This window comes from Gallus gallus, chromosome 2 (genome assembly GCF_016699485.2).
Source record: "Gallus gallus isolate bGalGal1 chromosome 2, bGalGal1.mat.broiler.GRCg7b, whole genome shotgun sequence".
Lineage (NCBI taxonomy): Eukaryota > Metazoa > Chordata > Aves > Galliformes > Phasianidae > Gallus > Gallus gallus.
Genome location: NC_052533.1, coordinates 55,795,326 through 55,810,035, shown reverse-complemented (window position 1 = coordinate 55,810,035; position 14,710 = coordinate 55,795,326). Strand labels below are relative to the sequence as shown.

At 49.4% G+C, this 14,710-nt stretch overlaps 1 protein-coding gene across 2 annotated transcripts; it reads right to left on the bottom strand.

Moving 5' to 3' along the window:
- Positions 1-2,505: 2,505 nt before the first annotated feature.
- On the bottom strand, positions 2,506-4,991 carry LOC121113115. Of its 2 annotated transcripts, XM_040696333.1 has the most exons (4): positions 4,911-4,991; positions 3,986-4,101; positions 3,265-3,382; positions 2,506-2,743 (listed from the first exon to the last, which is right to left on the bottom strand). In XM_040696333.1, exons 1-4 carry the CDS (start codon positions 4,985-4,987, stop codon positions 2,506-2,508), a joined length of 549 nt encoding a protein of 182 aa, XP_040552267.1. In that variant the 5' UTR covers positions 4,988-4,991. The 2 variants fall into 2 exon arrangements, with proteins under 2 accessions (XP_040552267.1, XP_040552266.1); XM_040696332.1 differs by lacking the exon at positions 4,911-4,991 and having other exon boundaries at positions 3,986-4,238.
- Between the last annotated feature and the right edge of the window lie 9,719 nt (positions 4,992-14,710).

The window sequence follows — 14,710 nt, the reverse complement described above, 5'->3', positions numbered from 1 at the left end:
TCTCTCGTGCTCCTTGTTGACGTGCGCGGGAACTACTCTCCAGGCCTAAGGAGTTCAGCGTGAAGCTCTGTAGTTCTGTGAATGCAGAGACAAGCGGCACAACACTGCAAGTCTCTGCAGTATAAGAGAGTGGCTCTGCTCGTGTGTGGCTAGAGAGAGCAGGCTCATGGTCCCTGTAATGTAATTGCAGCCCTTGTGGCCAGTCCCAATCTGGGGTAGCCTGCTGTGGGGCTGATTGACCAGGCACTGAGTCAGGCGAGGGCTTAGACTTTGGCCTGAGCACATAGCTGGCTGGCAGGGTTGTCTGTGCAGAGGTCTCCAGTTCCGCGGCCAGCTGCTCTCCATCCCACAGGCCCAAGAGGGTCTTCCCGTGGCTTGCTATGGCTAGCTATGACATGGTGCTTACAGGAGCCCACACCACCTACCCGTGCTGCCTTGCCCGGCCTTGGCCCAGGAGGGGGTGCAGGTCTATACTGAGGTCCTGACAGAGAAAAGATGCTGGGTGTTTCTCTTGCTGACCGACTCCACTGACTCCACCGCAGCACTGCGAGCTCGCTGTAGGCACACAGTGGGAGGGGGTGTGAGCACAGGGAGACCGCTCTCTTGCTGGGGCTCCCAAGCTTGGTGCCTGCTGCGACTGCAGGAGGTGGCTGTGCTGAGAGCCCGCTTCCAGGAAAAGCCCTTCTTTTGCCCTGGTGCTGCAGGGGGTGGGAGAAGGGCAGTGTGGGAGAGCAAACTGCCTGTGCGGAGAGCTTTACCTCTGGAGCCGGCCCTGCAGATCCTTCTCTGCATCTCTCTGTCCCTGCTGCTCACGGGCCACTTGCTCCACAATGCACTTCACCACCTCCCGCAGGGTCTCTTCTGTCACTGGAGTAAGCCTCCTGCAACAACAAGGACAAAACCTGTCTCACTCTTCAGCTGTGACACCCCTGCCTCTTCCCTCACCCAGCCTATTCCACACACGGCCCCATTTGGCCCCACAGCCACTTTGATGCAGGATGACTTCCACACGTGGGCTGCTTTGGGCTCCAGAGAGGCTCATGGCATCGGGCCCTAACCATGGTCACACCCATGGCCTCAGAGTTCTCTCTGAGGGTGTTGTGTGCGGCACCATGACTCGGAGGCTGGCTTCCTTGATCCACGGCACAGGTGGCTCACCACCACCCTACTGCCCCTGGCCCTGGTTGGGATTGGTGTATGCTTACCGTTTTGGGAAATGAGCGCTGTCCCAGGAGACTCTGGGTGGCTCCTCCTCGGCCTCTTCCTGCTCCCCCATCATCCTCTTGATCAGGCTGTGGCTGGAGCTGGAGCCGGAGCTGGACTGCTCTGTCTCGCTCTCAGACAGAGAGCTGGAATATTCTTCCTCAAAGGCAGAGGATTCCTGTACAGGAAGAGACACTCAGCCTTGGGGTGCTGCTTCCCAGCATGCAGCTCCCTGCAAGACCACTCCAGTTGGGACTGCAGTGGGACGGGAAAGCAATCAGGAGAGAAACCTCAGCATGCTCTTGGGGCCATGTCCCAGCGTGACCAGGGCTTTGTTACCGCTCCCTGTTGGGTCCTCTTGCTCTCAAAAGGCAGCAGTCAGCCATCCAGCTGTGCTGCACCAACAGCGCTACTCTGGTCCAGGTGCTAGAGGTACCTTACAACCTCAGCTCCCCTGGATGGGAAGGTGCTGCTGCTTTCTTGCGGGGATGCAAAGTACCTGAGCCACTGGCATCTCCACTTCTTCTGGCTGGGCTTCCGTCTTCTCTGCTTCCAACTCTTGCTGCTTGGCTTGCTTCTTTTTCTGTTTCTTCAGCATTTTGTTCTTTTTTTCCTCTTCAGCCAAGAACTTCTGGGCATGTTTTGAAAATCTACTCTTCTCCTCCTGCTTCACCTTCCTCACCTTCTCCTGCTTCACGTTCTTCACCTTCATCTCCTGTTTCACGACCTTCACCTTCTCTTGCTGCACAAACTTCACCTTCTTCTCCTGCTTCACCTTCTCCTCTTTCCTCATCTTGTCCTCCTTCACCTTCTTCCCTTTCTCCTCCTTCACCTTCTCCTGCTTCACCTTCTCCTCTTTTCTCATCTTGTCCTCCTTCTCCTTCACCTTCTTCCCCTTCTCCTCCTTCTCCTTCCTCACCGTCTTCCCCTTCTCCTCCTTCTCCTTCCTCACTGTCTTCCCCTTCTGCTCCTTTCCCTTCCTGGTCTTTGCGCATTTTTTCTCGGCGGCAATCTGTATGCAACAGCAGGCAGCGTTAGTCTCTGTGGAGGCTGAGGGGTTTCCCTTCCTGCACTCCATTTCTCCCTTTGTCTTCCACCTTTCTGGTTTGCTGCCAGGCTCCTGCGGACTCGACTGAAGAGCCCTTCTGTAAGAGCCAGGAAAATAAATAAACACTGGGCTAAATGCAGTCTGGCAGCTGGGAGTTCTACACAAGCCATCAGGAGCATCCCCCAGTTAGCTCTTGGGGTGGCTTTCGGGAGGCAAATGGAAGCGAACTGCTTATTCTCAAATGCCACCCCAACTCATTTCTCTTCAAGCAAGGTGTTATGTGAACGCGCAGTAAGGAACGCTGTGAGAATCAGTGATGCTTTTCTACAGTTCAGTAAGACAGAGGCACTGCAGCAGTCTGTGTCACGTACCCTTCTATTTGCCTCCACCGCTGCAGCAATGAAGTCCACCATCCTGGGAGTCACCAGAGGAATGACTTTCCCTTGCTCTTCTTTATCCTGCAAGGGTCTCCCCGGGACGGCTGGTAGCTGCCTGCAGAGACAGGTGGGGAGAGTTGACAGGAGGGCAGGAGGTGCTGGGCTTGCATTGCATGCTTAAAAGTGCTTCAGCAGCTTCCTCAGCAAAAAAGAGTCTGCAAGAGCCCCCACATGACTGATCTGGTCTCTACCACTTCCCTCGGAGACCTGGGAACAGCCTGCGGTGCTGACAGCAACCCAGAAACACACTCAAAACTATTCAAACGCTCCTAGGAAAGGAACACCCTCATCCCTTCTCGGGATGTTTCTTGTCACTTTGCGCACTGGGCTTGGCAAACAGAAAGGTCCGGTTTGCTTCCATCTGAAGGGAAGCAAGAAAGACTCTGCGCTCTTGCAAGGAGCTTTTGCCATTAGTTACCCAGCTAAGAAGTGATGCTATGGGACATTTGTCGTGAGCAAGGAATCGCAATGTGGTAGGATGAGTTCATACAGTCTCCGGATACCCTCCAGATAAACTTCACTCCCACAGAGGCAAGAGCATGGCATCACCCGCGTTTCTTTTGCCAGGAGTCTCACCTGGTGCGAGGCTCTTTCTCCTCGGCTTTCTGGTCTCTCCCTGGCATTACAGTCAATGCCGGTAATCTTATTGGAGAAAGCGCTGCTCGATGAAGGAGGCGCGTCTCACAAAGGTCCCCTAGAAAGAGGAAGGGAGAGAACTTGAGAAAAGTTGCATTTCTGACAAGGTTTTGGCCCGTTTCTTCATGGCTATGGGGCAGCGTTGTTCCCTGGGGAATGCTACATTGATGCCTTCATCCCCTGTGTGTGCTGAAATGGGGGATGCCCTGGCAGATGCCGATGGTCTCAAAGAGCCATTCCAGAGAGGAGAATCGTTTAGCAGCAGAGGAGCTGGCTCTTGCATCTCTTGATGCATGTCCCACCCACACAGCTTTGCTACTGGGGCGTGCTGACAGCAGAGGAAGTGCTTTTGAGACATCTGAGAAGACAAAGGGAAGCAAGGGTAGTGATTTCCAGGGCTGGCAGGACAGGCTGCCGAGCGGAGGCTGCGGGGAAAGTGTCCTCTGCTGAGATGATCCCAGTGGCCACTTGTGATGGAGGGCTGCCCTGAGAACTTGTTCTGCAATGGATCACTCAGGCTTTCCCACAGTGGGTACAAAGAGTCACCCAAAGTGTCTCATGCTCTTCCAGGCGCTCTGTGGTCATGTCAGTTCTAATCGTCTCCAGATGAGGAGGAAGGAAAACAAAGAGGCCCCTGCTGGCAACTCACAGGTGCCCTTACCTTTCGTGCCACTGTCACCAGGTCTTGCCCAGCCTTGCTCGTGTCTGGTCTTCACGTGGTACTTCAGGTCCACCTTTGGTGTTTCAGTCATTTTAATTATGCACTTGTGCTCGTACCTGAAAGAGGAAGAAGCAGGCTGAAGGAAGGGCAACACCTTCCCTTGCAGTTTGACCCAATAACGGAGTGACAGAGACAGACCACAGAGACACTGGAAGGCCATTGTTTCCCAGAGCAGCTCATTGTGGAGAACCATACAAGACCTCCAGCGTCTGGAGGGGCAGGTGAGGCCCTGTCAGTACGTGCCAGTGTTTTTTCTGCCCTTGCTGTGAGAGCAGTTTTGCTCCCAGCCAACCCCTCTGGCTGGTTCACAGGAGGAAATACTCTCACTCAGAATGCTCACGCAGAACAGACCGGTCGCTTGCCACCCAACAACCCAACAGCCCTTTCCATTCTTTTCTTGCCTTCCAAGTTTCTTGCAGATTAATATCTTTGCAGCTCTTGAGGCTCAACTCCATGCCCACCACCCCCGCCACTTGTGGATGTCACTGCACAGCAGCAATGGTACAAGACAGAGCCCTGGCAGAAGCCTGCCACACTCAGGCTCCCATTTGCACAAGAATCTGTTCCTCCTCTAGCCCTTGGGACCTAAGCAGAATGCACTCTCATTTGCAGGATGGAAGAAGCACTGGGAAAACCAGAAGGAAGACTGGCCTAAGTGCCCCCCCAGTTTTGACACTGGCACGGATGTGAAACGTGACTTTGCTATGCCACGCTTCTCCAAATGCAATCCAACTGAACTGGAGTGAGCAGGGAGTTCCCTGCAAACCGGGCCTCTAAGCACTGCTAAGTACCGTAGCGAGTACCATGGGCAGCTGAAAAGCTGCTGTCTCGCTCAGGCGCGTGTGGCAGGAGCAAGCATACTCACATTGGAAAGACAGTAACACGTCCGGAAGTTGTTTGGGAAGCTACGCAGTCATTGCGTGAGATGACCGATTTGCTCATTTCTGGCATCTGCAATCAGAACGGAGACAGACAATGGGAGATGGGGACAATGGGAATGGCTGGCAGCTCCAATCTGTCTTAGCCCAACACAATGCAAGCTGCCAAAGGGAGGGGTTCGGGCCTCAGCAAGCCTTGCTGTGCCTGTGTCTCTGCTCCATGCTCTGAGTTGGGACTGAGCAGTGACGCTCACCGCTCCTCTGGTCTCTTGACAAAAAGCAAGGCCTTTTGAGGTTGCATATCCTGGCACAGAGCCGCGCCCCCTCGTGTAAGGGAAGAGCTCTACAGAGCCTGCTTTCCTGCAGACCACCAGGAGCCCAGGTGGCTGAAGAAGCATGGCAGGCCAGGAGAAAGCAGTCCCCTAGTCCCCGGAAGGCATTTCAGAAGAATCAGAGGTAGTGCTGGGAAAATGCAAAACCTACCCCAAGAAGAGCCTGCAACATGCCAGCAGTCCCGTTGAGCTTCTCCAGGAAGTCCTCATAGAATTTCATTTGGACCCGTTTTCCTTCAATCAGCAGCATGCCAACGTCTCTCCAAATGAAAGCAACGTTCCGCCTCTTCTCTATGCAGGCGCTGAAAAGGCACACGGTCCTTTCCACGCAAAGCTGCGCCGCGTCTGCAGAGATGCCATTTTCTGAGGCTATCTGAGCATACGGAAGTTGCTGATACTGGTCATGTCCTGGCGAAAGAAGAGGAGAGGAACGTGAGCACTTGGAGAGCCACTGAGTGGGCTACAATCAAAAGTCAGCAGCTTCCAGCCCCACAGGCAATACGCTACTCTTGAGATTTTGAAGTGGCACCATTGGTATGTCTCTGAGGAGACGCTGAGACACAGAGCCAATGGGACCGGAATGAAACCCATTGTTGAAGCAGGTGAAAGAGAGTGTGCTGTTACACTGTATTACCATCTATAATGACAGTCTGGCACCCTTTCCCCACTCTGGTGCCAGGGAAGCACCTCTGTCAGACTTCACTCTTCCTACCTGCAACATCTATGAAGTCATACTGGAGGTCATGGTCCTGCGCAAGAGCCTTTGCCAGGTGAAACAGGGGTCTCTCAACAGTAACCAGACCCTTCTGGCTGACTACGCGCTCTCTGACAACCATGAAAGTCCCCAGTCCAGGAATGTGCACAGCCTGAAAGAGAAGAAAGGGTGGATCAGAAGAAGTTTTGCAGGGGATGTCAGAAGACTATTTCCCTCTCACCCCTCCTGCCTGTGAAGAACCAGAGAGTGCAGTCTTTTGGCTCATAAAGAGACAAACGGGGTTCCCAACCTGGCAGTCACCCCTAGGCAATCCACTTTAGTCATTCAACTCTGCCAGCAGAGGACTCAGGCAGGCCCAGAAAATGTCCAGCCCTTCTTCCATCATTAGGCCTGGACCTCCTGGCATGTCAGAACTGACAGAGGAGCTAGCCTGTGGCCCATTTTGCATTGCAGAGTCCTTCTGGGGCATGATTCCTGCTTCCACAGAGGGGAAGAATATCTGCGTTCCGTGGCAAATGGGCTCTCGCGGCTAAATCGACCGTGAGAGGGAGGAAAGGAGAGGGAGGCAAGTCCCACCTGGTAGAAAGCCAGCTGTTGACTGAGATAATAGGATGCACTGGACCAAAACTTAGCGAGCTCTGGAAAACAAAAGAAGAGACATGTCATGCTCCCAGGAGGCCACCTCAAAACAGTTCAGCACCCTGAATTCCTGCCAAAGGAGTGATGCGTTTCTGAGACAAGCAGTTCAGTTCCACTGGCGGCTCCTGCTTGGAGATCCCTGGGAAGGCAGGGGCCAGGTCGGGAACAGAACCCAGGAGTCACGCCTGCCCAAGCGCTCCTTCGGCCCCTTGGGTGCTAAGGTAGCTGCCTTCTTGCAGCAACCTGCCCTGCTCAGCCATGCCCGCCTTCCTCCTTCAGGGCTTCCACACCTGTTTTCAGACATGTCACTGGGCCCGACAGCACGTGTGAAATTGGGCCTGAGGGCCTTACCAGAATTTCTGAGCTTCTCAGCAGTTGGAGGCGAGCGAGGTCCCGAGAAGAGGGATTTTGCCATCTTGCTTCCCCCCTTGCTGCAGGTCAACAACTGTAGCAGGTGGGCAGCCTTCCAGCAAAACAACCCTCCTCCTTGGCCCTTCACCCCTGCCCCTAGTTCTGCTTCTCTCTGCCTACTCCTCCTCACGGCACAGCAGCTCCTCCAGAGCACAGCAGCGGCGAGATCAGCTCCTCGGCAAGCACCTGGAGTCTCTCCGGCCTCTCTGGGAGATGTGGGGAGGACACGTGGGGTCGTTGAGCTTAAAGGGGGCGGTCACCGCTGTGATGCAGGGCTATGCCATTATGACCTTAGAACATGTCACAGAGGGACTGCACACGCCCTGCCACTGGGCCTGTCAGAGGTGCCCCAGTGGTGGCCTGTGGGAGTGGAGCCCTGCGGCTTCCGCACGTCGGATCAAAGCTACCCAGACAGCTCTGGCGCAAGGACACAGGGAGGGCATTGTGCGGCGCTGACTCTCATTATGGCAATGGGTTGTGTGCTTTGCGACCCGTGGGCTAAACACAGCCCTGCGAAGAGCCAAGACTGTGCAGTCTTGCTTTCCCCTTACTAAAGGAGTTGGTGACTAGGTTTCAAGATTGCTGAAAAAAGGGTTTAGTAAAAAGTATACAAGCGAAAATTATCCGTGTTAGTTCTATCCATCAGCTTCATTATATATTTTGTATGTGGCCCAAGACAATTCCTCTTCCTTCATTCAGGGTGGCCCAGGCAGGCCAAAAGGTTGGACCCTCTTGCGGTATGTATTAGAAAAGCCTTTGGTTGCTTGCCTGACTCATTAGAAGACACAGGGTTTTGTAATTACAGCATTTATTTTTACAAAAGCGGAAGTGGTGACATCACAGTAAATGGTCTTGCCATTCTTTGTAAACACACAAGGAGCAGTGACAAGGAACGCATCTTTAAACACAGCCGATGCGTCAATTTCACATCCAGTATGAAATGGAGAGACACTATGCTAAATGGACAGCCAGAGAAGCGAGCTCCCTTTGTGCACAGCTGAGACTTCACCATGACACACACAGGTCTCAAGGAGTAACTGCTTTCTGCAAACCGCCTGACACATTTTACCTCTGTTGTTAGCTGCTCACACACTCGGGAAAGTTAACCATCAGAAATACCCCGGGTGCCTACCTCCAAGCTCTTTTTCTTCTCCAAGCTCTCTAATTCGTTTAACGAGGGCCATTAAAATGGAAATCAAACTGATAATCCCGTATTAAAAATTGATACATTTTTGAGGGTTGCAAAGCTGAGGAATCGTAATCGTTAATGGATTCGTAATCCATTAACGATCCATTAATCGTTCAAAGGAATCGTAATCGGTAATGAAAAGCGGCCTTGATGAGAAGCTATTCTCTGGGCAGTTTTCCAGAGTTGCTCCTCGGATGCACTAGAATCCTTCCCCTTCAATGTCACTGTTAATGTCTTAATTCCTGAAGGAAAATGACATCACATGTTTGTTTCCTACATAGAGCACATCTGACCTTCCATGGACTGAAAGGAAGCTTTCATTTCTAAACGTAGCTTATTCGTACAAAGGTACTGTAGAAATCCATATTCTCTCAGGAAGTAAAATACACGCCTGTAGGCATCTACATTGCACACACCTTCAACCATTAGGTATTCAACTGAATGCTCACGTGTTATACCATGGGCACAGGTGGTCTTAAGATGTGTGACAAACCTAACGGCTTCAAAATGCTGTTAACTTACTAAGTGGGCTATCAAACGTCCAGCAGTGCTACATCAAGTGTAGCTTCTGGTTGATGTGAAGATATTTCATGTTAGCCCACAACAGGACTGAACCGTACTAGAAAAATACTACACACGGTGTAAGCTGTAATGAAACCACCTAGCAGGCACCTCAGTTGAGAAAGTATGGAGATGCTTCGTAAAACAGAAGCGCGTTTGTTAAAATAACTTTTGGTAGTCTTCTGTTTCGAGACTGTTTCTGAATTGTAGAAATGAATAATCCCAGCTCAAAGAGAAAGATATGTATTAGTAGCAACAAGAAACGGCATGCCTCTTCTGGAGGGAATCCCCATTTGAATCATTTTTATATGGCTCTCATGGAGCCATCTGTAACCCCAAAGTCTACCAGTAATCCAATGGAAGTACCCCATTTATGCAATTTTTCTAAGAAGGCAAAAGTCAAAGCCTGAAAAACCTAAGTTAGCCATAAGATTGAAGTCAAATTAAACATTCTCCAAATTGACCATTTGTGGCCATTTTAATTTTGTATGAAAGATACCTAGGAAACTTTAAGACAACGTTCAAACTAAACAGTTCTCCTGAGAACCAGCTTCATTTACTCTCTGGTTAGGCTTAGGGAGTAAAAGGACAGGTTTTAAAAAGTAATCTGAAGATGCAGTAATAAGAATCTGGCAAGAAGTTAAAGACTGTTTTCCTAATGTTCTCAGGAACTACTTTGTTCACTGGAAGGCTAGTCTACAGAGATATTCTGCACCACAAGTCCAGAACAAAGGCCCCACTCAACTGGGGTTTTCCTTCCAAGAACTGTATACCTCACATAGTCCTGGAAGAAGAAAACTTTTGGCATTAGTTTTGTATTAAATACACGTGACTTAGTCCAGCTGCCGCTGAGCCAGAAATGTTTGTCCCTGCCCATGAAGCCCAGCAATGCAGAAATGAGAACAACATTTTAGAAATGAGAACCAGAGCTCACAAATTCATTAGCTCATTGTCACTGAGTTATCTAGATCAATCTACATTAATCTATGCCCGTGACAGGGGGGCAGTAGGCCCGTGGGCCCCCTGGCTCTCAAAAAATGGGAAGGGAAAAAGGAAAGGGTAGCAGAACGGGAGCTGGGCTCAGAGAGGGAAAAAGAACGGAGCAGCAGCAACGATCTAAGGAGGAAAACTTATTTTACTATGATATCGGAATGCAAGATAACACAATATAATACAATCTAATTGAAATTAAGGGTAATAAATCAAATAAAATAAGGGAGAGAAAGTTTCCAAAACCGAAAGGCCTACGTGAATGAAGGTGCACAGCTTGGAAGCACACCCACCCTTCTGCCTGAGTGTGAGAGAGAGTCAGATCCTGTGACTTTCGTGCTGTATCGCCCTTCTCTGACCATGAGATCCTCTGGGATAGGTAGTTCTTCTTCTCTTTTGAGAAGCAGGTATCTAGAAGGTTGTCAATCCACAGAACTGGAGTATTAACCCTTTAATTACCTGTGCTGTACATGATGATATGATGTGGAATACCAATAGCAAAATTACAAAATCATGACACATCTTCTGAAACTGGTGTCTCATTCGAGTCTTAGCCATGCTATTTAACAAAACTCACTCCAGAGGACCATTTCACTTAAATTCAAAGGATCACTTTGCACATACATGAGTTACCGCCATAACCCAAGTATCACAGACTCAAACTGAATCTTCCTTCTCTCCTGCATGGGAATAAGCAAAGCAAAGCTATGCATGGTGAGAAGTGGAAGTAATGACACAGTGGCTTGCCCAAAGCCTTGTGTGGTGTCCAAAGCGGACCTCAAAGATAGAGGACTCTTCAGTTTCACATTAGAACTGTAGACATTCTGCAGGGTTTGTCGTGTGACACGGACTTCTGCCTCCCCTCAACTCCTTCTCCTGGCGGGGAAAAATCGGTGGAGAAGTGCAAGCGGCTTAACTAGGGTAAGGAGAAAAGTAATTTACTAAAAATGGTAAAGGGATGTGAGATAATACAACATAAAAGGAATTAAGAGCAATAACTCAAACAAATGGGAGAGGGAAAATCTCTGACCCGTTCTGCTGTCTTGGCTGCCTGAGCAGACAAGGTAATCCTCACACTGTAAGCGTTGCTTTTTATCTTCCTCCCAGAACAAGGGACCACAAAGCACTCTGGGAATCTTAGTCTGGAATGATAGTCTTATCACTCTGGAATGAGAAGAGTGGGAGGATGCACGAGGAAACCCGGCCTGCAGGCACGCCTGGTCTGCAGAGGAGTGGTTCCATGAAACAGAGTGGGTGCTCTGCACCCTTATACAGTAGAGCAGTGCCAGCCAGGTTGTTTTAAAGCTTTAAGACATTTATCAGATGGTGAAACAGGTTGGGGGGGGGGAGGTTGTGTGGCTGAGTGCAGTTTGCTCTGTGCAAGATTAAGAGGTTAATGGCACAGCTACAAATGGGGCCCCAACCACATTCAACTGACCTTTCTTTGGAAGGAAAAGGAAATAAATCAAGGAGAGCCTCTTTGGTGTTATGAACAAACCAGGAAAGCAGATTTAAGGAAAAACAACATCATCTGAAGACAGCTGGGCTCACAGACAGCACAGCTCACAGCCAACACCACACATCTATGCAACAAGTTACAATAGCTCTCATATCCGTGCTCGTAAGCGCGCTCTCCTGCTTGTGGGACGCCCGTCATTGCAATCGCAAATAAAATCTGCTTTATCAGAGATACCGTCCTGACAAAATTATTTGGATATTTCCAACATGGTGAATGCCCAAACCACTGCTGGAAGTGCAGTAGTCACATTATGGCCAGCGCTGAGATGGCTGCTGTTCTTCCCAATTTCTTTCATTACAACCCCTGTTTCTATATACTTTCCAAGCTCCCTCAATGAATTTGTCCAGGTCCCTTACTTCAGTTCCTTTAATCCGTGTATTACTGGGATAAAATAAAGACATTCTTGCTCTGAAAAAAACCTTTGGGGGTGTAAAGAAGTTTGGCAGACATGGAGGGAGAAAACCGAAAGATTGTAACTATTTGTGCCAGACAAAACCTCTTGACATAATCACGAGACATCCAGCTTGTACACCTGGCATGGGTGGGAGCAGATGCTATAAAGACCACTGGCAATTCCCACCAAACCTGAGGTGGCTTAGTGGAGTTGAGTGGCAAGGAACCATGCGTTCATGCGTGACAAAGGAGCAGGCAGCACACAGTCAAATGACAGAAGAGTCCATCAATTATACATGGAACCTGCTCTATGTTGTCCCAGCCAGGAACAGACGAGGGAGACGATCCGCACAGAAGGAGGTGAGCACCAACATCGAGCTGCATCTTGCACAGGATTGGTTCCACAGCAAGCTGGGAGAAGGGCGTGTTGGGTGGCACATGGCTGAGTGGCTGTTGACAGAGTACTGCACCGAAATGGGGGACCCTGATGGCTCTTTCCTTGTCAGGGAGAGTGGAACATTTGTTGGGGACTATGTTCTGTCCCTCTGGTGTAATGAAAAGGTGCAACACTGCTGCATCCATTGGTGGCAGGATGCCAGTATCTCCAGGTTCTTCCTGACTGACAACTGGGTGTTTGACAGCCTCTTCAACTTCATCACCCGCTACAGGGAGACGCTGCCGGGGTACAACAAACTTGAGATGAGGTTGACAGAGGCAGTGCCTCGGTCCAACACCCACAGCAACATAGACTGAGTGCTGCGGGATGGCATAAGAGGCATGAGCCCAGCTCCAGTGCCAACTACTTCAAGGTGGAAGATCCAGCACTGCCACACATAGCAATAGTCATGTTTAATAAGGCACTTGACCAAGTGTATATTGTTCAAGTTCATCTCATGCAATAGAAGTTTTTTGGGTTTTTTTGCACTAACAACAGAGTCTGTGTCCAATTGCCACAGTTAAGTCTTACTCTTATTTGTCTTCCTCAACCTGTATGAGGACATTTGGACAGGATTTCAAAAGGACATAGAAGGGTTTTACCAGTATTCCATAGTTGTAGGTGGCATCACATCGTCATCCCTAGCGTAATTTTCTCCACCTTTAACTGTCATTGTATCTGTTACCAAATCCAGTGTTGCTTTTTGCACTAACTGCTTTTCTTTTCCATGAGGGTGGAACCCTCCTGGACCCTGCCAGGCCTCCTTTTTTCAGCTCTTCATGAGGAGATCTCTGGGTCCTAGAGCCCTGCTCTCAGCTCCTTCCCTCCTAAGGCTTCCCGTGCTAACACTGGGATATCAAGTTTCCTAGATCTCTGCAGATAAAGGCTATTCTCTCTTCCAGCGTCCTGGTTTTGTCCCTCAAGTAACACTTGGTTCACATTCTGATTACAAGCTGCATGAGGAGGAGCAGTGCAGGGGATGTGTTCTCTTGCCGGCACTTATCTGCTTTGGCTAGAGCAAATCACAAACTTTAATATTTTTACTCAATGTTCTTCCTTAACCTTTTTGTTGTTGTTTGTTTGTTTTTCACAAGTTCACTATTCGGACCCTCAATTACACTTCCATGTACCGTTAACTGGAATTCCACTTCCATATAGCATTAACGTTTACACATCCATATAGCATTAACATTTACATTACTGTATACTGTTAACAATTCCACTTCCGTGTACCATTAACAACTACATTTCTGTATATCATTAACAATTACATTACTACATACCATTTACATTTACACTTTCACATACCATAAACATTTAAAAATCACAAAGAGATTGGCAATAACCAGTACAGTTTACCCTAAGGATTCTTCCTCTCCTCCAAGTTATCAGTGGGAATGGGCCTTCCCATTAACCTGATTCCAGATTCTTTACCAGTATCATAGTTTTCCCATGAATATTCACTCTTTCCTCGTTAACTGAAACGAAATGAGGGCTATCCGTGGTCCTTCGTATTCACATCCTCGATTTTAAAAGTTCAATATGTAAGCAGTTTTAGCAAGCCTTCCTGCTGGAAGTGCCTTCTCCATTCCCTCTTTTTGCTTAAGTAGCATAGTTTTAACGATGCTATGGGTATGCTCAACTATGGCTTGCCTTGTAAGCAAGTATGGTATGTCTGTGAGATGTTTAATTTCTCATGACTGTAAAAAGTGTAATATTTTCTAGGATATATATCCCGAGCCATTATCTGTATGCTTTACAGAGAGGATGGAAAAAGCAAACTTAGGAGCATCGTGGGGGTCCAGAGAGATGGTGAAAAAACAGCCTTTAAGTCAATAGTGCTAAAATTCCTGAAACGTCAGAATTCTGTGTGGGGGTCCCCGTTGATCCAAACCCCGCAGCACCCCTTTCCATGGGCACAGACAGCACCGGCTGTGCCTGAGAATAAATCAACTGAGCAGTACAACTGCCTGCCAATACTTCACATGGGGGCATGGGTGTAACTGTGCGTCGCAAGTCCAGCAGGACGCTATACGATAAAGCTTCCCTCTTGATCTGGGGCTACGATCAGTAAAAACCCCATCCGACCCCCATCCGATGGTGGTAGCGGGGGAGCGGACGGCACTGCCGATCTGTAAAGCGACCAGCCGCTCCCTTGCCCTCAGGCAAACCAGGGCTATCAGATTGCGATCTTAAGTGGCTCTTTAGGGCTTCAAAAATCTTTCTCCAAGTCTGGAGCAACCCGAACGCTGTCTTATCACCCTTAGTAGCAGCGTCCCATAGCCTCACCCCGATCCGGTCCCATACTTCAGGATCATAAATTGTCTGATTTGTGATCGAGGGGGTCACTCTCGGTAGCCCATGCAAGCATTTGCTACAAAATGGCAGAGGGCCCCATTTTTTAAGAACTATTTGAAAAGCAACTAGGACATTCTTTTGTCCCGAGGTCATATTATGACGCAGTCGCTTATCTTCGTCCAGCGAAAGGCAATCAGAGCGGTTGGGGATGACGAATCCTCAGGTTGCAGCGTTTCTCTCAACACACTCACGTTTGTCTCAACGTGCTCCAGACCGGTCAGTCTTCAAGTCAGGTTAAGTTTCA

Coding starts and splice junctions, on each gene's coding strand:
- LOC121113115 (XM_040696332.1), bottom strand. CDS start 4,238: ATGGTTCTCCACAATGAGCTGCTCTGGGAAACAATGGCCTTCCAGTGT. Junction 3,383..3,985: donor TGGTGACAGTGGCACGAAAG/GTAAGGGCACCT, acceptor TCCTCTTTCTAG/GGGACCTTTGTGAGACGCGC. Junction 2,744..3,264: donor GAGAAAGAGCCTCGCACCAG/GTGAGACTCCTG, acceptor CTGTCTCTGCAG/GCAGCTACCAGCCGTCCCGG.